Genomic DNA, 25270 nt, shown 5'->3' with positions numbered 1-25270 from the left:
GAATGAGATGGCTCAGGAGTTCTTTATGGATGCACTTCCCATAATTTTAGCCAGGGGTGACAAAATAGCTGTAGGTCTGTAATTTGACAGTTCAGTGGAAGTGCCCCCTTTGTGGAGTGGAATAACATGGGATGTCTTCCAGATGGAAGGGATAGTGGCTTCTGATATAGTTATGCTGATCAGGATAGAGATCGGGTATGCTATGGCATCTGCAGCTTTTTGTAGATACTTAGCTGGGAGGAGATCTACTACAAGGATGGTAGGTTTTAGTTTCTTGATTAGAGCATGAATATGTGATGTGGAAACTGGTTGAAAGTTAAAAGGGAGTTGAGAACTAGGTGCAGCAGTGTTAGGACTTCGGCAACTGGGCGATAGTTGGTTAGCTAGTGACTGGATAGTTTCTGTGAAGAAATTATTAAAGGAATTGGCAACGCCTTCTGAAGGATTTTGGATGGCAGCCAAGGGGGTAGGAGTTGCGCATTGCCCTGGGTGAATACATTTATTTATGCCTGCCCAAAACTTTTTAGGATTGTTTTGATGCTTCTGTTGTACATGGCAGTAAAAGTTTTTTTTATCTAGGGTGGTAGATTTTTTAGTGTTGTTCCTTAGTTGTCTAAATCTAAGTTGATCTAAGGAGGATTTTGTGGTACACCAAGTGGTCCAAGCTTTGTTTCTAAGTAAGATCATTTGTCTGGTTTCTTTTGAAAGCAATGGAGGAACGTTTGCTTTTGTTATTATAGAACATACAGGTGCATGGGTATCAAGGATGGCTAGGAATTTGGTGCTGAAATATAATACAGCGTCTTCAAGTGGTAGATGTTTTAGGACTGCCCAGTTACATGCTTTGAGTTCATTTTGGAAATTAGCGGGGTGAAAGTTTTTGTTGTTTCTAATTGTTTTGTAAGTAGGTTGATGGGGGATGTCAGTCTTATGCCTGATAATATAGGTAAGAAAATGGTCACTTATGTCTTCAGGTCGGGTACCGGCCCTATACATGTGGGGATGGCTACTAATGAGTATCCAATCTAGGATATTATCTTTGTTGTTAGGTTTAATGATCCTAGTAGGGGAGGATATGATCTGAGTAAATCCGTATAGATTTACATGGATGGTGGGAGATTCTGAAGAACAAATATTCCAGTCAATGTTGAAGTCTCCTAGAACAATAGTTTCTTGAGGGTAGTTACTAGACAGTCAAGAGAGGATATCTTCTAGGGTGTTTGTGTTATTACCTGGGGGAATGTAGACACAAGCTATGTTAATACTTTTGTTTTTATTAATTTGAAGCTTGGTAATGAGTATTTAAGCATTATCAACACGGGGTGGTTGTGTGGAATCACGAGGTCAAATCTAGAATAGTTTTGTGTAGTACAGGTACCCCTCTGCCCTTCCTAGTGGTATGGTCTAACTTTAGTATGTTATAACCTGGGGGTAAAAAACTCATTTTCTGCCGTTGATTTTTAGCCAGGTTTCAATAAGACAAAGTATATCCAGGGAATGTGTATCCTAGAGTGCATTCAGGTGGTGGACCTTATTATTTAAGCTTCTGATATTTAGGTGACTGACCAGGAGTGAGTTCGAAGGTCTATTTAAAGTTCATAAATTAGTGGGAATAGTAGAATTGGGGCTAGGATCGACTAGTGAGGTTGGGCCAGGGTTTGGATGAATGTCCCCATCCCTTGCAAGGTTGCTATTTAGTCTAATTGTGAGCTTCAGAAATTTACATATTAGTTTTTGGTAATTCTTGATTTTGGGGTTGATATATCTGGATCTAATGGGTTGGTGGTATTTTGTATCCAAGGATTTAGTCATAAGGGGGATTATTAAGTGGTCTAATTTAATTTGTATTATTGGAGTGATGGTTTGGCTTCTTGAGTAGTGGTAGCCTAGGTAGGACAGATTTTCAAAGGTGGTGAGAAGATATGGAATTATCATTAAGGGTAGTAAGCAGTAAATTGGCATTCATTTGAAAGATTTCACGGCCAATAACAGAGGCATTGTCTAGATATTAGCTTTGATTTTTGCCCAACTTGAGTAGAGGAATAATTAGGATAGGTAGGTAGGGAGGTCCTAATAATGCCTGGAGAGTTGTTGGTTGGTTCTAAAAAGAGTGTGAGTGGTTTTAGAGCTATAAATTTAGGACTAGTAGGGGCGGGTGAAATTTGGGGACAAGGCAGGGAGCGCAGCGGGGCTTAACCTGACCATGAGCTCTGTAGAACCTGTATAAACACGCAAGTACAATGAGACTTTTTTTTAAAATACTTTCTTACCCTTGTTTTTGCCTTCAGTATACAATTTTTATGTAGTATAGTGTTAGTAATCACTTTTAGCAGCCTTTTCACACATTAAGCTTTCTTCTGCCAATTTTCTGCTATTTTTTGTAGTTTTAGGGCTGCATAAAAAATTGGATATGTTCACTCGGAAATCCTTAGAGATGGCTGTAGGAGTAACTCAGTTTAGTATTTTAGGATTGATTGTGGGGCTTTGAGGGATTACTGGTAGTGCTGTAGACCCAGTATGGCTAAACATTATAGTACATACAGACAGAATAAGGTAATATTAACCTTGGCAGATCTTTTCAGAGTCGAGGGACAGTGCAAGAAATTTTCAGTTAGGTTTCAGCAGGGAAGGTGTCCTTCTAGTGTTCAAGCCTTTCAGGGATCTAGCAGATAGAGTGGGATAGAACCTGATGATAGATACATAAGTTAGTATATGTGCTAAGTAGAGGGTCCTTCAGCCAGTAGAATATAGCACTGTTAAGAACATTTATTTTCTATACAGCAGAGCAGCAATAATCATAGAAAATGGCCATAACACAATCAGAGCAGCCCAGTAGTTAACACATTTCAAAGCACAATGGTAGTGTTATTAAATGCAGCCATGGATTTAAGAAGTAACACAGTCTAAATAGTATGAAATAGTGTCACTTTGGTTTAAAAAATCAGTCAATTCAAAGTCACTAGCTTATGTTTCTGTATTAGACCAGTTAAAGTGTGACCAGATATTTGAAACTTAAAAGAAAGTAGAGTGTAGTACTGGCGTTTTAATTTAAATATCAGATATCCCACAGTCTCTAACCATTATTGTTACAATAGACTTATTTCAAACTGCATACAGATATATTTGCGGTCTAAACAGGCATAAAACAGTGTTGAGTATTACTTGTCTAGCTTAACTAAATCAGTAAACACTGTTTCTAACACCAACACCAAGTCAATTAGATATAAATTACATTTATAACAGCAGTTTTAGTACAGCATAGTTGCATAGAGACAACATAGCTGCAGTGGTAAAGCCAGTAAAACACTGTTGCTGACTGGCAGAATCAAACCAGTGAAATAAACAAATAAGCAGAGCAGTAGTCAAGAATCAGAAACATGAATACCAGTTGTATACATCCAAATAATAAGATCTTTGCTGTATCTTGTTGGAGCATTGATAAGCTGAGAAAAAACATACAGATTTGTACTATTTGTGCATGTTATGTGTATGTTGTGTGTGTTATGAACTTTAAAGACTCACAACAGGAACTGTAGAAGAAATATATGTGGAACACACACACACACACACACACACACACACACACACACACACACACACACACACACACATGCATATATGTCGCATGTGTATCTGTGTGCATACATACATTTATATTGTTGTTTATATGCAGTTACACATATTCCCACACATTTTATATGTATATGTAATGCATACACACACACTGAAACTCTTCAGCTAAGTACATATTTGCCTTTGACTGTAATCAGTATTATTCTATGTTCTTCATATACAGTGGATATAAAAAGTGTACACACCTCTGTTAAAATGCCAGATTTTTAAAATATAAAAAAATGAGATCACAATAAATAATTTCAAAACTTTTCCCACCTTTAATGTGACCTATAACCTGTACAATTCAATTGAAAAACAAACAGATCTGTTAGGGGAAAAATATAAAAAATAAAAAAATGTACAATATGCTGGTTGCATAAATGTGCACACCCTTAAACTAATACTTTGTTGTATGTGCACACCCTTAAACTAATACTTTATTGAAGCACCATTTGATTTAATTACAGCATTCAGTATTCTTGGGTACACACCTGCCATCAATTAGAGAGACTCTGATTAACCCCAAATAAAGTTCAGCTGTCCTAGTAGAATTTTCCTGACATTTACTCAGTTGCCTGCTACAGCAAAAGCCATAGTTCACAGAGAGCTTACACAGCATCAAAGGGATCTCATTGTTGAAAGGTATCAGTCAGGAGAAGAGTACAAAAAAATTTCCACAGCATTGGATATGGCATGGAACACAGTGAAGACTGTCATCAAAAAGTGGAGAAAGTATGGGACAACAGTGACATTGCAAAGAACTGGACGGCCATCCAAAATTGATGAAAAGACAAGACAAAAAATGGTCAGGGAGGCTGCCAAGAGACCTACAGCAACACTGAAGGAGCTGCAGGAATTTCTGGCAAGTACTGGTTGTGTACTATATGTGACAACAATCTAGCATATTCTCCATATGTCTGAACTATGGGGTAAAGTTGCAAGACAGAAGCTTTTTCTTACAGAGAGAAACAGCCAGGCCTAGCTAAAATTTGGAAAACGATACATCAAGTCTCCCAAAAGCATGTGGGAAAATGTGTTATGGTCCGATGAGACAAAAGTGGAACTTTTTGGCCCCAATTCCAAAAGGTACATTTGGCATAAAAAACAACACTACACATCACCAAAAGAGCACCATCCCCACGGTGAAGCATGGAGGTGGCAGTATCATGCTTTGGGGTTGCTTTTCTTCAGCTGGAACTGGGGCTTTAGTCGAGGTGGAGGGCAATTATGAACAATTCCAAATAACAGTCACTTTTGGCCCAAAACCTTCAGGCATCTGCTAGAAAGTTGAAGATGAAGAGGAATTTCACCTTTCAACATGACAATGACCCCAAGCATACATCTAAATCAACAAAGGAATGGCTTCACCAGAAGAAAAAAAGAAGTTATGTACTTACCATAACGTTCCATGTTTGTAGTCCATCTCGCTGGATGGGTTCGGAGCCTGTATTCAGCTCTGACTCGGGTGATACTAAAGCTCGAGAGCTTTTACTGGCTCGAGGCTAGCCCCTATCCCATGGTGCCTCACAGCAATTCCCCATATCTAGTTTGTAAGAAAGCTATAAGTACCTATGAGGTAAGACAAATATCAGAGCTGCATATATACAGACAGAGGATTTTGAAAATATAATCCATGCCAGGTGGACAACAAAGAGAACCAGGTCAGACAGCACCAGTATAGTCCACCAGATCCCCCAGAAAACAGGAAGGGGGTTGGAGGGAGGGACGCAAGAATGTAGGCGAGATGGACTACAAACATGGAACGTTATGGTAAGTACATAACTTCTTTATGTTATGTAGTCCTATCTCGTCATAATTCTTGCTGGATGGGACAGCGTCCCTAGTACCTATATCCTGGGTGGCTCAAGCGAAGAGACTGTTCAGCACAGTGGAACCAAAGGAAGACCTGTCCCGGGAAGCCAAATCCAATTTGTAATGAGTGACAAAAGTATGTGGTCTTGCCCAAGTAGCTGCTGCACAAATAGTATCAATTGGGAGCCTCGATATAAAGGCACATGAAGTAGATACAGCTCTAATAGAATGACCTTTAACTTTGATGGGTAATTGCTTACCAGTTGATTGGTAAGTAAATGAAATGTAGTCCGAAAGCCATTCTGAAAGAGTAACCTTAGAAACAGGCAAGCCCTTCTTCTTTTCAGAAAAGGAAACAAATAGTTGATCTGATTTTCTGAATTCTTTAGTCCTGTGTAAATAAAATCTGAGTATTCTGTGAGCTTCTAATTGGTGTAGTCTATACTCAGATTTATTAGAGTGGTCTGGAAAAAACACAGGTAATTCAATAGTAGTATTCAGATTGTGCTCTGAGCATACCTTGGGAAGAAAGGAAGGGTTTGTCCTGAGAGAGACTGTATCCTTGTGAAAAATAATGCAAGGAGGTCGAATAGTTAGAGCTTGCAGTTCTGAGGTTCTCCTAGCCGATGTTATGGCTACTAAGAATAGTGTTTTCCATGACAACAATTTTAGGTCTGATGAAGAGGATGGCTCAAAGGGTGCAGACTTCAAAGATGAGAGGACTAAGTTTAAGTCACAAGGTTCTAATGGCTGTTTGGTTGGAGGCCTGAGAAGAAGAACTCCTTTTAAGAAGGTTTTACACAAGGAGTGCTGCATGATTGGATTTCCCATGAAGTCAAAATGGAAATTGGAAATGGCAGCTAACTGAACTCTAACTGTAGCGGCTGCCACTCCTTCATGAAAAATTGACACTAGGAAAGAAAGTAGATTCCATAGGAGCCATATATGGATCTAAGCCCCGGTTCATGGCCCAAAATGAAAACCTTTTCCATTTTCTGGAGTATAGTTTCTGAGTGGAAGGTTTATGGGATGAAATTAGAATGTGTTTGACCGAAGGGGATAGGGGAATACACCTGGCTATTCATGGAACTGGAGCAGCCATGCTGTCAATTTGAAGGTGTGGATGGTGGGGTGGAGCTGTCCCAATTGATGAATCAGGAGATCTGAAGATGGGTCCAGAATCCATGGTTCCTCCAAAAGGTACGGCCACAGGAAGGGAAACCAGACTTGTCAAGGCCAGTAAGGAGCAATGAGGATCAAGGAACTCCTCAACTGTCTTGCTTTCTGTATTACTTTGAGGATGAGTGGAAAAGGAGGAAAGGCATAAAGAAGTCCCCGTGGACTAGGGCATCCCTGGTGACATCCCCTCATGGGGAATGAGGGCAAAGTAGCTGCTGCATTTGGTGTTCAGGTGAGTGGCAATTAGATCGCAGCAAGGCTGGCCCCATCTGTGAAAGATCTCTTTCGCAACTTTTGGAATCAGGGACCACTCGTGAGGCATCAGAATTTCTCAGCTGAGTTTGTCTGCTATTATGTTGGATTTCCCCGGGATATGCATTGCTATCAGGAAGCATTGAGTATCCATCGCCCATTTCCAAACTCTTAAGGCGTCTCTGCAAAGCATGTAAGATTTGGTTCCCCCTTGCTTGTTTATGTACCACATGACAGACATGTTGTCTGACTGAATCGCAATTGTCCCAGTGGGAATGGAGCTGTGAAGTGCTTGCAACGCATATAGCACCTCTCTCATCTCCAGAACATTGATGTGCAAGTGGCTCTCATGCTTCTGCCAAGTACCTTGGACTGTCATTCCCAGATAATGCCCTCATCCTACCTGGGAAGTGTCCGTGGTCAAAACTGCTTTCTCTTGGGGAGGAACAAGTGGACGACCTAGGAAAAGTTGTTCTGTGTGCAACCACCATATCAGATCCTGTTTGCAGGTGTTTGTTATAAAAATCTGGTGAGACAATGGAAGACCTTGGATTGACCATTGGGCAGATAACAGCCACTGAAGTATCCTCATGTGGAGACGAGCAAGAGGAACTAATAGGATGGCGGAAGCCATAGTCCCTAGGACTTGAAGGACTACTCTGGCCTGAAATTTTTGTTTGTTTATCAAGGATCTGACCTGACTGCGTAGAGACTCTACTCTTTCTGGTGGTAGTCTTGCTGACATGGTGGTTGTGTCTATTTCTGAGCCTAAGTATACAGTGTGCTGTGAGGGAGATAAGACTGACTTTTTTAGGTTGACAGTGATGCCTAGACTGGCGCACAAGGATAGAGTCTCGTCCCTGGTTCTGATGAGTTGATGCTTGGTGGTAGCAGTGAGGAGCCAGTCATCTAGGTACGGAAACACCTGGAATTCGTGATGCCTCAGGTGAGCCGTTACCACTGCCATGCATTTGGTAAACACTCTGAGGGCTGTAGCGAGACCAAAGAGCAGTATTCTGAGCTGAAAATGACTAGCTCCCAGCCGGAAGCATAAGTGTCTCCTGGAGCGCCTGTCCATTTTGATGTGGTAGTATGTTTCTTGGAGATCGATTGAGCACATCCAATTGTCTTTCCTGATAAAGGGAAATATTGACTGCAGAGTGACCATTCGGAACTTCGATTTCTTTACATGCTTGTTGAGCCTGCTGAGATCTAGGATTAATCTTCAGTCCCCTGTCTTTTTTGGAACTAAAAAGAATTGAGAGTAAGTTCTGGATCCTACTTGCTCTGAGGGGACTTCTTGGATGACTCTTTTTTTGTAGCAATGAGATGACCTCTGATGTTGCACGGTCTAGTTGGGTGGGTGTTGTTGTGGGTTCAGAAACAAAGGGGATTTAACCTCTGGATATTATGGTGTGTACCCAACGTTCTTGGGAAATGGTTAGCCAGGTGCTTGAGTAAAGTGATAGACGACCTCTGACTGCCTCCAGAGACGGACAGTCGAGCAACCCCTCAGGGGTGATGGAAGGGACGATCAGAGAAAGTTTCTCTGTCTCCCTGATGCTGTGGACCTCCTCTGCCGTGAGGGCGGCGTCTTCCATTATATCCTACTCTCTGCCTCTAGGGAAGGGTTGACCTTGAGCCTGAGGGAAACCTTTTTAGGATTTATGGAACCACATTTTCCCTCCTGTATTTCCCTTGGGATAGGGTCTAGACAGGAGGGAGAAACAGACTCTGATGGCAGATAAGGTTTTCCCTTCCTGATCGCACCTAGTCAAAGTCTCTTTCACTTGGGTCCAAAAAGAGATGAACCATCAAAGGGGACGTTGGTGAAGGAAGACTTGAAGGACTCCGTAAAATTACAAAGACGCATCCAAGAATGTCTCCTGAGGGATATTCCTGCTGCGGCTGCTCTACTCGCTCCATCTGCCGCGTACGATATCAGCCTCATGGAGGAGTTAGCTATGGAAGTAAGGGTTGAGAGCTGTGCAGAAACCTTATCCATGGAACCTGGAGCTACTGAACCCTGAAGGGTGTCTCCTAACTCATTCAGGAGATCCCTCTGAAGATGAGTAAAAAAGAATAAGGTAATTCAGCGATCTTAGTGAAAATGCAGCTGAAGAAAAAGTATGCTTCCATACCTAACCATCGTCCTGGACTCCTTGTTAGAAGGATGGATATTAGAAGATGTCTCGGATAACTCCTTCTTGGTGGCCGCAGCTATCACCATAGCATCAATGGGAACTCCCTTACTAAGAAAAGTCTTGTCCTCAGGTGCTGTCATGAACTTATTTGGCCTCCTCGGGATGGGCTGCACTGAATCTGGAGAGGTCCAAGCTTTCTGTGATATGACCCCCAAAAGTTGGTCATAAGGCGGTGTCACCCAGGAGGTGGAAGGTTGGGAACCAAAGACCGCAGGATACACTGATTCATCCTCAGTAGGGTTAGAGGTCTTCCAGTCACCCATCTGTCTAAGGATTTCTACAATGTCAGAAAAAGAGACATCCTCAGAGTGGGATCTAGGGGACCCTTCTGATTCCTCTAAATCAGAGTCTGACATGACAGACTCAGGTGAGTCTTCATGCTTCCTCTTACACAGCCTCTTCCAAGGGAGCTCTCCAGTGGGATAATCTGGGGAGGTCTCAGAAGAGGGGGCATCTCCAATGGGGGCTACTTGGTTCTCTGGCTCCCTACGCTGTGGGGGTGGCAGGGGAGAAGAGGTTGCTGCCTGCTGCTGGTGGGACACAGGTTCCAATGGTATGGCTTTAGCAGAAGATAAAGCCTCCTCTATAGCTTCGAAAGTCTTCCCCCTTCGCTCCAAAGAAGACCTCTGCTCCAAGGGGACGGAAGGTCAACTCCTAGCAAGGGGGAATGACTCCAAAGCAGAAGTAGGAGCACAGCTGAGTTGAGCCGACGCTCCGAGAGGGAGGGTCGGTTCCAATGAGAACCCAGAGTGACTATCCCCCTCAGAGTCGACTCAAGAGCATCGGCTCCCAGATCCCTTGGCTCCAGACGGAGCCACCAAGGATAGAGTAATTGGCTGCGAGGAAGCAGGTTGAATCCCTGGACCGACGGGTCCAAGACAAAAGAACCTGAAGTAAGATGCTCTGAGAGCGAAGCAGTTGGAGGAGGAACAGTGGTCAGTAAGGGGGTCAGCTCTGAAACCTTTGGGTCTGGAGGGGCCAATTTTTTTGCCAGAGCTGGATCTGAAAGTAACCTCTTCACCACCCGCTCGATGTCCTCATCAGATAGAGTCCTGGAAGATCTGGTGGAGACAGAAGGAGATCTCCTTCTCTCCAAAGTAGGAGACCTCAAGGTGGGAGAAACAACCTCAATTTCCGGTAAAGTTTTCTGTACCAAAGGTTGCCTTGGCGCCGAGGAGACCAATGTCACCAAAATGGATGAAGCTGAATCGGAACCAGAACTTCTTGGCTCCGACGCTTTGGTCTTTTTAGTCGGCTCCGAAGCTAGGGCCAAAGATTTTCTCTTAGAGGTTATTGGAGCTGCCTGACCAAGTTCCAGCTGTTCCTGGAAGGAACTGGTCATGAGACCCCTATCAGTGAGTTTCCTCTTTCTTTCATTTAAAACTCTGGTGCTAAATGTGTGACAGAAGGTACAGGGCTCCTGTAAATGGGTTTCACCAAGTCAGTACACGCAACTGGTGTGACTGTCTGTGAGAGACATTTTCTGTGCACATCTATCACACTTCATAAACCCTAAAGGGCGGTGATCCTTATGCTCCCTATCCTTACCGTTCAACATTCTGACTACCAGGAATAGAGTAGCTAGATAAACAACAAGCAATACAACACTAAATACTAACTACAGACAAAGAAGTGAGAAAGAAGAATATAACTTTTTTTTTTTTATATAAACACTCACACACAGGGAGGAAAGACCCTCTAACTTTAATGGGCACTACAGCCCTCTAACTTAAACGGTCTGTAACAGTCCTTTGGGGAGGAATAGGAATGGAACTCTCACCAAACAGTCACACAAGAGACAAAAAAATATAAGGAGTATATAAAGAGTATATAAAGATAGAAAAGTCAGGAAAGAGACTAAATTTAGCAAATAAAGTTTTACTTAGCCAACGAGCCAGTAAGACACAACCTCGAAACTTTCGCGGCAAACGAGATCTGGGGAATTGCTGTGAGGCACCATGGGATAGGGGCTAGCCTCGAGCCAGTAAAAGCTCTTGAGCTTTAGTATTGGCCGAGTCAGAGCCGAATATCGGCTCTGAACCCAGCCAGCAAGAATTACGGTGAGATAGGACTACATAACATTTAAAGTTATGGAATGGCCCGGCCAGAACCCAGACCTAAATCCAATAGAAAATTTGTGGAGTGACCTGAAGAGGGCTGTGCACAAGAGATGCCCTCGCAATCTGACAGATTTGGAGCATTTTTGCAAGGAAGAGTGGCCAAATATTGCCAAGTCAAGATGTGCCATGCTGACTCCTACCCAAGAAGATTGAATGCTGTAATTAAATCAAAAGGTGCTTCAACAAAGTATGTCTAAGGGTGTGCACACACAACAAAGTATTAGTTTAAGGTTGTGCACACTTATGCAACCAGCGCATTGTATGTTTTTTATTTTTTATATTTTTTTCCCTAACAGATTTGTTTGTTTTTCAACTGAATTGTACAGGTTATAGCTCACATTAAAGGTGGGAAATGATTTGAAAATGATTTATTGTGATCTTATTTTATATCACAAAAACCTGGCATTTTAACAAGGGTGTGTACACTTTTTATATCCACTGTAGTTCTTTTTTTCACTTGAAGCTCCTACCTACTTCTTCTTCTTCAAGGTATATTTATTTTCAGCCGCTACTCTTCTTTCTTTCCGTTTACGTGCTCTGCTGTAAATTGCTAAATTTTAGTGAGGTGCAGTGGCTGGGGACATTGCATTCATTAATTTATCAGTGGTATTTATTTCCCAGCTTTGTTCAGTGTCTTTCTAGAATGCTACTACAGAGATAGCCATAAAAGTGGGTGTGCATGATCCTGAACACAGAGCACACTGACATCTGTGTTCTTTCCTTCTGATTCTAATTTCCATATCACCTCAGATTCAGGTGTTGCCAAAAGGTATGGCACACCTTTCTTATACACTAAGAAAAGAAGGTAGTTGTCTGTCAGATGTTTTGTTCCTGACCTGGTGAATCCCTGATAGATTAATTGCCCATACTTATAGGTTCATAGGTTAATACTAGGCTATCTGCCCTGGGGCAATTATAAGCTTAGCCCAATTCTGTATGGCTTACGCCGCCCCTTGATTTGAGTATACTGTGCCCTTTTTAAGGTTTAGTTTACTGTGCCTCTGTCTAATAGTGACACGGGAGTAATCCCTGGGACAAACCTACGATCCCCATCCACCTATCAAGATTCTTCTTGAAGAGATTCAGTGAGGTGCTCTGCCTCACATGAACTGGAATTCTATTCCAGAGCGAAGGGAGCCTCTGGGTTATGAACCTGTCCCTCCAGCAAGTTCTATTTATTTCTGTGCTGAGATTCAAGTCCCTTGAGCGTGTGGCTCTAAGGGATTTAGATTTACTGAGGTGGAGCATGTCCATTAATTCTGGATTTGACATAACTTTGTATGTCAGGCATAGATCGCCTCGAAGTAGGCGGTATGCAACTGAGTAGAGCTGGACTTGACTAATTTGGTATTCATTTTTGAATACCGTTCTTGTATTTGTTGTCTCTTGGCCTAGACCTGGTATGTTTCATCATCCCTGTATAACGTTTTCTGTGCATTAGTTGACCCTTTTGTATTGTCATGGCCTTATAAATAAATTTTCCGTGCTGGTGAGACTTTGTCTATCTTAGTGCAGCTCTTCTTCTTTTTCTCTGCACTGAGAATCACATTTCCTGCCCAGCTTGTGTATAAGTACTGTACATTAGCATGCTTGCCATGAGTATTCTACTGTGCTGTACATTGGCATGTCTGCCACGACTAGCTCCCTGTACTGTACATTAGCATGCCTGGCATGACTAGTTCCCTATAATGTACATTAGCATGCTTGCCATGACTAGTCTTCTGTACTGTACATTAGTATGCTTGCCATGACTAGTCTTCTGTACTGTAGATTAGTATGCTTGCCATGACTAGTTCCCTGTACTGTACATTAGCATGCTTGCCAAGACTAGTTCCCTGTACTATACATGTAGGAAGTAGAGAGATGGTGGAACCAAGAACCCAATAATATAAATATAAGTATGAGTAAAGAGACTTGTAGGCTGGAGAATAAAATACTTGAAATTTATTCCAAAACACAAAGTTAGGTAAGCGCTTTCGAGGCAATCCTCTTCATCAGACCTTAATACACAAATAAATTAGCACACAAGGTTTAAATAAAACCAACAACCAATAAAAATTCTTTAAAAATCAGTGAAGCAACCCTCTTTTTTCAAGAGAAGTTTTAAGGACACAGCACTGTTAAGGCCAGGTGATAAGTATATTCAGTTTCATTGTTAATGTCACCTTCTCTAAAACTCACATTCATTTTCTGCAAAACCAAAAATTTTAAATTGTGCTTGTCTCCACAATCTAAAACATGCTTGGCTGGTGCATTAGTAAGCTTGCTGTTCCTAATATCATTAAGATGTTCCATTACCCTTTCCTTTAAAGTTCTATTGGTTTTACCAATGTAGAATGCACTACAGAGATTACACTTAGCAAAATACACAATGTTTTTAGTAGAGCAATCTGCATAAAATAAAAACTCTACAGGTTTCTGATGCACAGGGTGTAAAATCATGCAAGTAGACCAAATACTATTACATATTCTGCAATTTCTACAAGAAAAAGTCCCTCTACGCTGAGAGACAAACCTGTCACATATTTTCTTCTGTTTGTAACAAAGTTTCTTTTTCATATTCTTGCCATTTTGAAACTAAAACTGGGTATAGAACCAACAACATGACTGATCTTTTTAAACATAATGTCTGTTCAGCTAAGTCTACTGAAATGCCATTAGTACCTGGCATTGTAGAGGTAGATACTGAAGTTGATGTTCTCACTTCTGAACAGTGTATGCCTTCACCTTCTGCTTTTAACGATGCAGCCCTTTCTTTTAACAGTAGTTTAAACAAAAATAGCACTTGTGACAGTAATGCTGCAGCAGTATTTTCAAATGACAGTGCAGCGGTAGTGTTGTTGCCTCACAGCAAGAGGTTCTCCCGTTCGATTCTCGGCTGGAGTGCGGGGAGTGCCTTCTCTGTGGAGTCTGCATGTCCTCCCCACGGTTGGGTGGGTGTTCGAAAGACATGCGTAAATGGGCGTGCCTTCGTTGAAGGTTGAACATCGAGCTGGCACCTCAGCGTTCGTCAATATCTACTGCCAATCATTAGCAGACCGGAGTTCCGCTGTGGCGACCCCTAACCGGGAAAAGCTGAAAGTCAACAACAACAAATGACAATGACTTTACTGCTCAAAATGCTGTTAATGTGCAAAGTGCTCAGTACTCAGCTAATGATTTTAATATTGAAATAAATACACCAAAACAAACTGCTAATGAACCTGTAGTTAAACCAAAAATGTTTCCTTTCAACAAAGGGAGCTGTTTACTCTCATGAAGGAGAATATCTGCTGTATCATTCTGAGTGAAAACAACTTGCAATACAACTGACTTTTCACATCACAGTATTTTAATCATGGTGCTTCTGATACGGGATTGTTGAGAAGTTTGAAACTTTTTTTTCTTCATAACTTAATTTTCAGGCTAAATCTTTTTCCAGCAAGATTCTTAGACCCAGACTTTTTAAGTTTAAACTTTGCAGAGTACTGCATGTTTACTTTTATTTAACTCATTTGATGTAATACAAGAAGATGTTAGTTGGTGATTAATCGGGTTAATTGTTCTGGCTGACACAAATAGAAGTGTTTTAATATTTACTCACTTTATTTATTTCACATTTATTTACAGGGACTGTCTGACTAGGTTGTTACTTATTTTCAGCAGAGGCTCAGGGAGAAATGCACCAGAGAATAGATTAGCATTTGTACAGAGTTTTTAGACGCAAGACAAAACAGCATTAAACAAACCAAGAAAAGAATTCAAGTTTTATAAAGTATGTACAACATATATGAAAAAAAGATACTTATACTTTACAGTTAAAGTTATATCATAAATTGTATTTGTACAGAGTTTTGAACACAAGGTAAAACAGCATTAAACAAAGCAGAGAGAGGCATTCAAGGCTCATAAACTATATACAAGAATGACAAAATATGCTTACATGAGGTAGCTGTAGGCAGTTGCAGTACTGTTGCATTGTGTAAAACAAAGAATTGAGAAATTAGAAAATAGGGGTAGAGTAGATATAGAAAGGCAGTACGAGAGGATACTACAGAGATATGGAGAATAGAAAAAAAATATTGCATTTTCCCAAACCTCTGTAATGCTTTGTTGCTTGCAAAATTGCTATCCTTTCTCTGTATCATCAGTCTGATATTAGACTATAGCTTATGTATTTCAGACTCATAAGTGTATTTTTTTTATTTGATTATAGCATATTATGCTAAGTGTACACTGGCATTATGCTTTAAAATAATCTTGCTTTGAAAGTATTTGTTTTTTTTTTTCTGGTGACAGGAGAGAGGACCAAGCTATTTATAGGCTTATGATTACTTGTAGGCCTTTAAAAAAGTGTCACTGCTATTGGGCAGTATTGTTTTGAGCTTTTTTTCAGGTTTTACTAGCTTGCCATAAGCTGAGAGTGTTTGTGCAGTTCTACGTTAAACACAGTGTCCCTATGCAGTGAACTCTGTAGATAAAAGTTACTTGGTTACAGTTGCATATTAACTGTCTGCACTAGATTTAACTGGCATTCTATTCCCTCGAGATAAATAGCTGCTGTCAGCCACCCAACAAGCAGAATGTGCATTGTTAGCTTATCTGCTGCTGCATAGGCTCCAGAAGCTGTTGAAGACTGGGGGGTAACTGTGATCATACCATACATAATTTAAGGGAACCCATGTAAGGGATGCAGCATTTAGGAACTGCCTCTATCCGTTAGTGGCATGAGAGGCAATCCTGGAGTACATTTTCTATTACCCATCCTTAGATCCAAGTTGCATTTGAATATGGACAGATGAGTTTTATTTTATTTTTATGGACAGTCTGTTCTGGAACAGTGGTAGTCTCTGTGATATATAGCCATCTCTCCACAACATTCAGTTTAGATACCTGGACTGAGTATTTCTGATACCATTTGACTTGCTGATGTTCAGTAGATCCATCTGTATTAGGTCAGAGGATGCCTTGTATGCCAGATATGTCACCTCTAAGTACTCTGTAGGATACTGAGTATAGTAATAAATCTTTGAGGTGGTTCATTCAACCTGTCAGTGCAAGACCTCTGGACAAAGCCACATATAATGGGGTGACAAAGGACCAAAATCAGGGGCAAATTTTAAATCTTGCTCTTATAATTTTCCTTATTCAAAGGAGGTCCATGGCGAAAAGTTCCAACAATGCAGTATTAATGAGCACAGAGGGTCAAGCAAGAAGATGTAGAGAACATCAGGTTACAAAGGAGTGGCACCTGTATGGGCACCCGCTACAAACCTGGAAGGATAATGTTTATTGACACAAAACACAAAAAGCATTCAAGTGTTCCCAAGATCACCATAAGGAATAAGAAAAGAATGCTGGAACAGTCAACAAGTTAATGGACTGCCACTGTATACTGCAGGGGAGAGGAATTATTCTCTCCCTCAGCCATAACCCTCCTACCAAGTCTGAGGCTGCCACTGGGGTGTTGTTTACAGTTTTGGATAACATGTAAGGGTATAGAAATGAAACACTTAAACTGGGTCCCCAGAAAAGATGGTAGGGAACAGCAACTAGAAAGATTTCACCTATATACAGAGGATGTGCTTTTCTTTTTTGTCTGCCTAAAGTATTTAGTACTTTTGTTACTGAGTCACTGAATATTAAGGTAACCTTTCCCCTAATATTGAATACTTACAATCCTTTGCTGTTTATTAATCAGCATACAAGAAATAATAGTGTTTAAGTGCATACCCTTAACCTCTTAGTGAAAAATTCTGGACAAAACCTAAAATAACGAGGAGACAAAGGCTCAAAATCAGGGCCTGAAATATAAACTGAAATCAGGGACAGACCTACAGATTAAGAACATTGCTAGTTTAACAGGTTTTGTATTAGCATGCATTTTTGAAGGTTATAAGGTCTGAAATGCCTGGATGTTCTCATCCAGGAAAAAAGAGGTCATTGTTCCCCTCTACTCGACACTCATTAGACCCATTATAGAGTACAATGCCCCTTTTGGAATGTACCTCACAAGACATCTGCAGCAGCTGGAAAGGCCACAGAAGTACCTCACAAAGAGGATTACTGGCCACAAACAGATGCCCTACACTGACCGTCTCAAAAAACTCCAGCTTTACTCCGTAGCATATCGCCTACTCCGAGGTGATCACTGCCTACCATATAAAGCTATGTCAAACCCAGAGCTGTTGGACATGCTACACCTAAATAAATCCCAATCCCTTCGAGCTACACAGTCTAGGGACCTAAACCTTGTCACCATAATAAACAGGACATGCTGGAGGGATAGATTCCTGTCCCAGAGACTTCCCATACTCTGGAACAGGCTACCCATCTATGTCAAGCAAAGTTCTTCATTAGCACTCTTCAAGAAAAATCTTGATGAGTGGATGGGAAATAGGAAATACATCCCGGGGATCACTTCTGTGTCTCTGCTCGTCAGTGGCACAGGAAAATAACTTTCTTGGGTGGCGTAAGCCAGGGAACCTTGTTGGCTAGCCTTACGTAGGCCCTTGGGGCGATAGCCTAGTACCTACTTATGAACCTTATGAACAGCAGTAATTCTGTGAACATAGGGTCAAAAGACAAAAAGAATGCTGAATGTCTACGTAAATCAGTGTTTTTTTTTGGACAGGGCTCTGCCTATAAGGCAGGACGTATGCAAGAGCAGGTCCAGAAGTCGCAGGAAACGGGGAGGGATAGAATCCAACCCCACATCTCAGAGCAGAGGCCCGAACACACAGGCTCGCAGATAAATGACTTGGTCTTTAACCTATCTTCTGTTGCTCTCACCAAAGAGGAACTCTCGATCCTGAACAAAGGACTATCCTTCATACCAGCTTGTGGCATGAATTTAGTTGATACCATCCTAGACATTAATTTGTTTGCTAGGAATACAATGTTGAAAGTTATCTATGATGATAATAATGGGAATAATGTTGACAGATGCATTTTTAAGAAACCAAGTTGCTTTGTTCCTAATAATTCCCCTGCTATGAATGCCTTTGTAAAAATGTGTGAAGATGACCTTAGGAAAATGGCTACTTTGAAATCTAGTAATAGTTTTTACAATTTGACTATTAAAGAGAATGAGGCTCTACGAACACTAATTAATACAGACTTTTCAGTTATTAGACCTGCAGACAAGGGGGGTGGAATTGTTGTGTTTGATACTGAAAATTATATGGATAGGATGTTTATCATGCTTCATGATGAAAAAGTGTACATCATATTACAGAAATTTCAGGTTAATGGTATTATCAACAGACTGAATTTCTATTTATATCATTTACTCATGACTAACCAAATAGACTACAATCTTTTCAACTATTTTAGTGTAGAACATCCAACTATACCAACAATTTATGGTCTTCCAAAAGTGCATAAAGATCCACAAAATCCCCCACTTCAACCTATTGTATCAGGAAGAGGTTGGCTCACAGAGCCAATGTCTATATATGTAGAAAAATAGCTAAGATTTGTGTTGAATAGGGTAACTACTGTCTTCCGTGACAGCAACAGTTCTTAGAACATCTTTATGACTGGGCTGAAACTCAACAAGCTGTAGGTTTAACTGATGTTATCTTTGAAACATTGGACGTGAACACTTTGTTCACGTTTATTCCCAACGATAATGTCAGGCAGTTTCTTACCAAGGAGAGCAACTTCAGAAATACCAAAACCAATATGATATGTGCCCTTCTAGACTTGATTCTAGAGAATAATGTTTTTTTTTTGTTTGAAAGAGAGTTTTTTCTTCAGAAAGTGGGAGTTGCTATGGGCATGGCATGTGCCAACACATATGCCAGTATTGTTTTGGCCCAATGGGAGAAAGAAATGTTTTTTACCTCCGACATGTACAAGCAGCACATTACATTGTATAAATGTTTTGTGGATGATATCTTCTTTGCTTGGCATGGTGATGAGACACAATTAGATACATATGTTAGGTTCCTTGATAACACAACTGGGTACCTATCCTTCTCCCTTAGTCACTCCAAAGGTGAAATCAGCTTTCTGGATGTAACTGTGAGTAAAAATATGTTTGGTAGTATCTCAACCAGAATACATAGGAAGGATTGTAGGAAGAACAATATTTTTCACCGCTCCAATATGCATCCTAGACACATTACTAAGAATATAGTTAAAAACCAAGTCTTATGCTGCAAGAGATTACATACAGACAGGGAAGAATTAATGGAAACCATGAATCATCTCACTACAGAGTTTGTTGAGAGAGGATATAGGAAGTCTGATATTGACAGAGCGATAGTGGAAGTCGATTCATATGTCTTCATCTTCTGCTTTTAACGATGCAGCCATTTCTCTTAACAATAGTTTAAACAAAAATAGCACTTGTGACAGTAATGCTGCAGCAGTATTTTCAAATGACACTGACAATGACTTTACTGCTCAAAATGCTGTTAATGTGCAAAGTGATCAGAACTCAGCTAATGATTTTAATATTGTAATAATTACACCGAAACAAACTGCTAATGAACCTGTAGTTAAACCTAAAATGTCTCCTTTCAACCACAGTAATTCTGTGGACATAGGGTCAAAAGACAAAAAAAATGCTGAATGTCTACGTAATTCAGCGTTTTTTTTGAACAAGGCTATGCCTATAGGGCAGGATGTACACAAGAACAGGTCCAGAAGTCGCAGGAGACGGGGGATAGACTCCAACCCCATATCTCAGAGCAGAGGCCGGAACACACGGGCTCGCAGATAAATGACTTGGCCTTTAACCTATCTTCTGTTGCTTTCACCAAAGAGGAGCTCTCAATCCTGAACAAAGGACTATCCTTCATACCAGCTTGTGGCATGAATTTAGTTGATACCATCCTAGACATTAATTTGTTTGCCAGGAATACAATGTTGAAAGTTATTTATGATAATAATTATGGGAATAATGTTGACAGATGCATTTTTAAGAAACCAAGTTGCTTTGTTCCTAATAATTCCCCTGCTATGAATGCCTTTGTAAAAATGTCTGAAGATGACCTTAGGAAAATGGCTACTTTGAAATCTAGTATTAGTTTTTACAATTTGACTATTAAAGAGAATGAGGCTCTACGAACACTAATTTAATACAGACTTTTTAGTCATTAGACCTGCAGACAAGGGGGGTGGAATTGTTGTGTTTGATACTGAAATTTATATGGATAGGATGTTTAGCATGTTTCATGATGAAAAAGTGTACATCATATTACAGAAATTTCAGGTTAATGGTATTATCAACAGACTTAATTTCTATTTATATGATTTTTTCATGACTAACCAAATAGACTACAATCTTTTCAACTATTTTAGTGCAGAACATCTGACTATACCAACAATTTATGGTCTTCCAAAAGTGCAGTGCATAAAGATCCACAAAATCCCCCACTTCGAGCTATTGTATCAGGAAGAGGTTGGCTGACAGAGCCAATGTCTATATATGTAGAACAACAGCAAAGATTTGTGTTGAATAAGGTAACTACTGTCCTCCGTGACAGCAAACAGTTCTTAGAACATCTTTATGACTGGGCTAAAACTCAACAAGCTGTAGGTTTAACTGATGTTATCTTTGTTACATTGGACGTGAACTCTTTGTTCACGTTTATTCCCAACAATGAAGGGATTGAGAATGTCAGCCAGTTTCTTACCAAGGTGAGCAACTTCAGCAATCACTACCAAAACCAATATGATATGTGCCCTTCTAGACTTGATTCTAGAGAATAATGTTTTTTTGTTTGAGAGTTTTTTTCTTCAGAAAGTGGAAGTTGCTATTGGCACGGCATGTGCCAACACATATGCCAGTATTGTTTTGGCCCAATGGGAGAAAGAAATGTTTTTTACCTCCGACATGTACAAGCAGCACCTTACGTTTTATAAATGTTTTGTGGATGATATCTTCTTTGCTTGGCATGGTGATAAGACATAATTAGGTACATATGTTAGGTTCCTTGATAACACAACTGGGTACCTATCCTTCTCCCTTAGTCACTCCAAAGGTGAAATCAGCTTTCAGGATGTAACTGTGAGTAAAAATATGTTTGGTAATATCTCGACCAGAATACATAGGAAAGATTGTAGGAAGAACAACATTCTTCACTGCTCCAGTATGCATCCTAGACACATTACCTAGAATATAGTTAAGAACCAAGTCTTACGCTGCAAGAGATTACATACAAACAGGAAAGAATTAATGGAAGCCATGAGTCGTCTCACTACAGAGTTTTTTGAGAGAGGATATAAGAAGTCTGATATTGACAGAGCGATGGTGGAAGTCAATTCATATGAAAGTTAGAAAACCAAACCCTACTATTCAGATGAGCATCCAGTGAATGCACTCCCAGAAAGGCAGATCTCCTCAACATCTGTGGATAGGCTATGTCTTACTTTTTCTAATGATGTCAACAAGACATGTGACATCATTAAAAAGAACTGACCCATTCTCCTTACTGACCCTGAAATCAGTCGTGTTGTTGGTTCTATACCCAGTTTTAGTTTCAAAAATGGCAAGAATTTGAAAAAGAAACTTTGTTACAAACAGAAGAAAATATGTGACAGGTTTGTCTCTCAGCGTAGAGGGACTTTTTCTTGTAGAAATTGCAGAATATGTAATAGTATTTGGTCTACTTGCATGATTTTACACCCTGTGCATTGGAAACCTGTAGAGTTTTTATTTTATGCAGATTGCTCTACTAAAAACATTGTATATTTTGCTAAGTGTAATCTCTGTAGTGCATTCTACATTGGTAAAACCAATAGAACTTTAAAGGAAATGGAATTGGAACATCTTAATGACATTAGCAACAGCAAGCTTACTAATGCACCAGCCAAGCATGTTTTAGATTGTGGAGACCAGCACAATTTCAAATTTTTGGTTTTGCAGAAAATGAATGTGAGTTTTAGAGAAGGTGACATTAACAATGAAACTGAATATGCTGAATTAAGGTGGATAGTGAACTTTAAGGCATACTTATCACCTTGCCTTAACAGTGCTGTGTCCTTAAAACCTCTCTTAAAAAAAGAGGGTTGCTTCACTGATTTTTAAAGAATTTTTATTGGTTGTTGGTTTTATTTTAACCTTGTGTGCTAATTTATTTGTGTATTAAGGTCTGATGAAGAGGATTGCCCTGAAAGCACTTATCTAACTTTGTGGTTTTGGAATAAATTTCAAGTATTTTATTCTCTAGCTACAAGTCTCTTTACTCATACCTGCACTATACATTAGCAAGCTTGCCATGACTAGTTCCATGTACTGTACATTAGCATCCTTGACATGACTAGTCCCCTGTACTGTATATTAGCATGCTTGCCATGACGAGTTCTCTGTAGTGTACATTAGCATGCTTTCCATGACTAGTCCCCTGCACTGTACATTAGCATGCTTATCATGACGAGTTCCCTAACTGCACATTAGCATGTTTGCCATGATTAGTCCCCTTTACTGTATATTAGCATGCTTGCCTTGACTAGTTCCATGTACTGTACATTAGCATCCTTGACATGACTAGTCCCCTGTACTGTATATTAGCATGCTAGCCATGACGGGTTCTCTGTACTGTACATTAGCATGATTGCCATGACTAGTTTCCTGTACTGTACATTAGCATGTTTGCCATGACTAGTCCCCTGTACTGTATATTAGCATGCTTGCCATGACGAGTTCCCTGTACTGTACATTAGCATGCTTGCCATGACTATTCTCCTGTGCTGTACAGTAGCATGCTTGCCATGACTAGTCCCCTGTACTGTACATTAGCATGCTTACCATGATGAGTTCTCTGTACTGTACATTAGCATGCTTTCCATGACTAGTCCCCTGTGCTGTACATTAGCATGCTTATCATGACGAGTTCCCTGACTGTACATTAGCATGCTTTCCATGACTAGTCCCCTGTACTGTACATTAGCATGCTTGCCATAACTAGTCCCCTGTACTGTACATTATCATGCTTGCCATGACTAGTTCCCTGTACTGTACATTAACATGACTGCCATGACTAATTCTCTTGCTTTCCTTATTGTCATACTTTTATATTCCCTGCCCAATCCTCCCACAATTAGAGTTTTCAGCTTGTTCTCTCGCATTACTGGTTGTCTCTTGATTCAGTTTCAGACCCTTTTCCCCCTGCTTTTTAAAACCCTATATTTGATGAAGTAAGTTCACTTCAACAAGTGGCTCTTTTCAGTGGGGTTGGGGTTCGCTGTCTGGATAAGTGACCTGCTTATAGTTGCACAGTTTACAAATGTACAAGGATAGGCCTACACTGAGCATTTTACAACACAAAGCTTGGTAGCAGCTCATACCTCTATGGCTCTCCCTCTTTTTGTTTCATTAACATTTCATAAGCTGCTCTCTGTGCCCTACCTGGTCTTCTTGTATATCAGTATCATTTCTTAAACTTGCCTCTGCTGTGGACAGCACTCTTATATTGTACTGTAATCATCTGTCTTTTCTACTTCTTTTGTGGATCAGTACTATTGCCTAACTTTCTCTTCATCCTGTATGGTCTTAGTTTTGTTATTATTACATCCTAATTTGGCCCACTAGCTGATAACATATAGTGCTGCAAACATAGCTATGTAGCCAGACATCTGTGAAAGTTTTGTTGGAACTTATTCTGACTAAGTAAAACTACCAAAATATTTACACCACTGAAAATGCCCCCCACAAAAATACAAAAAAATAAAAAAAATAATATTTTGGTACGGAATGAGGACAAGATCCCCTGCATTCCCACCCTGCATTTCTAAATTGCTAACTCCAAGAAGGCAAGACAGTGGGAATAAGGAGGAACTTCCTTAACTTCAGTGCTTCACAGTGAGGCTGTTAAGAGTAGACAGTTTCGGATGAAACGAGGAATAAAAACGTAAGATAACTTATTTTCGTTTTTGATAAAACAGAGTTAGTTAATAGCATGTGTTTTAGTTGAGGATAGTATTTGTGAAAAGCAGGTGAGATGATCCTAGTTATCTATTTACAACTGAAAAGAGTGGGATAAGACACAATTTGTAAAGAGAGCAGCAATGCACACCTCTGGTTACCAGTTATCTTGTTCTAAGTTGCTAAGAATGACACTAGACATGACTATCTGAAGTAAAATTGCAACCTAAATAACCCACAAAGTGGCAGCATAGCAAAAAGTCAGTTGACAGCTTCATCTCTTTTTTCCAACTGTATAACTGGTGCACCAATACATTATGCAAAGAGGTAGTTCTTAAAGCGCAGCTACATACCCACCTATAAACATCTAGATATTTAAAGGTGTATGTATGTTTTATCGTCACAATGAAACAAAACTATTTTTCTGTGTTTCTGGACTTAAGGGAATGGTAAAGAGGTAACATATGTTTCTCCTGTGTGTTATGATATACATTTAGGGTATACAATGAAAAAATCTTATATAAGAAAAAGGTTGTTATAAACAATTGCTTTTCTATAGCTGTACTTTGGTACAAGTTGCACCACATGACAACAACAATGCATTCTACTGGATGTTCAGCATTGCATGACTGCTACACTTTGGGATAGGTTGCGCCACATAACAATGTATTCTATTGGATGTTTAGCATTGCATAACTGCTATACTTTGGAACAAGTAGTGCCATGTGACAACAACAATATATCCTACTGAATGTTTAGCATTGCATGGCTGCTGTTATGGTCATTAACCATCTCACTGACCCTTTTTTTTTTCAACAGAATTTTTCTTTCAACTTTTTTGAATCTCCATTGGAACTATTTGATGAGCCAATATTTATTACAGTAAGTCTTTTCAAAATATGTACTCCAGTTATTTGATTTTTGTACCTATTGTTAAATTCTGGATGTGTTTTTTTAATGCTGTCAGAACCTATTGTGAAGTGTCTGATCCAGTAATATTTCTAAATGTAGAGTAAGGCTGATGGAAGCATTATGAGCCACCAAGTACAGAATCGGACATCCTGACTACATTATGCATAGTTTCTTTCTATGCAGTCTAGTTTTAGAAGAAATATTTCTGAAGCAGCAAAGCTGTACTTGTACTTGGAAAAGGAAAGTCTCTTGGTGAACATACTTTAGCTGTATACCTCAGCGATACCCAAGTTTGGTTAGCATAACATTGCCAGCAAGCA

General features: G+C 40.0%; 1 protein-coding gene across 5 annotated transcripts in view; it reads left to right on the top strand.

Annotated features, from left to right (window-relative positions):
• DYSF (dysferlin) overlaps window positions 1-25270 on the top strand; it is a 3914743-nt gene that overhangs the window by 1511340 nt on the left and 2378133 nt on the right. For all 5 annotated transcript variants that reach the window (XM_044064060.1, XM_044064063.1, XM_044064061.1 and 2 more), the window contains exon 8: window positions 24858-24920. In XM_044064060.1, the coding sequence (XP_043919995.1) occupies window positions 24858-24920 (63 nt within the window). The remainder of the gene's footprint in view (window positions 1-24857; window positions 24921-25270) is intronic.

The sequence above is a fragment of the Protopterus annectens genome, chromosome 2.part2 (genome assembly GCF_019279795.1).
Source record: "Protopterus annectens isolate FY-2018-M chromosome 2.part2, PAN1.0, whole genome shotgun sequence".
Lineage (NCBI taxonomy): Eukaryota > Metazoa > Chordata > Ceratodontiformes > Protopteridae > Protopterus > Protopterus annectens.
The sequence above is the reverse complement of the archived record's forward strand: the minus strand, read 5'-3'. Positions and strand labels throughout refer to the sequence as shown.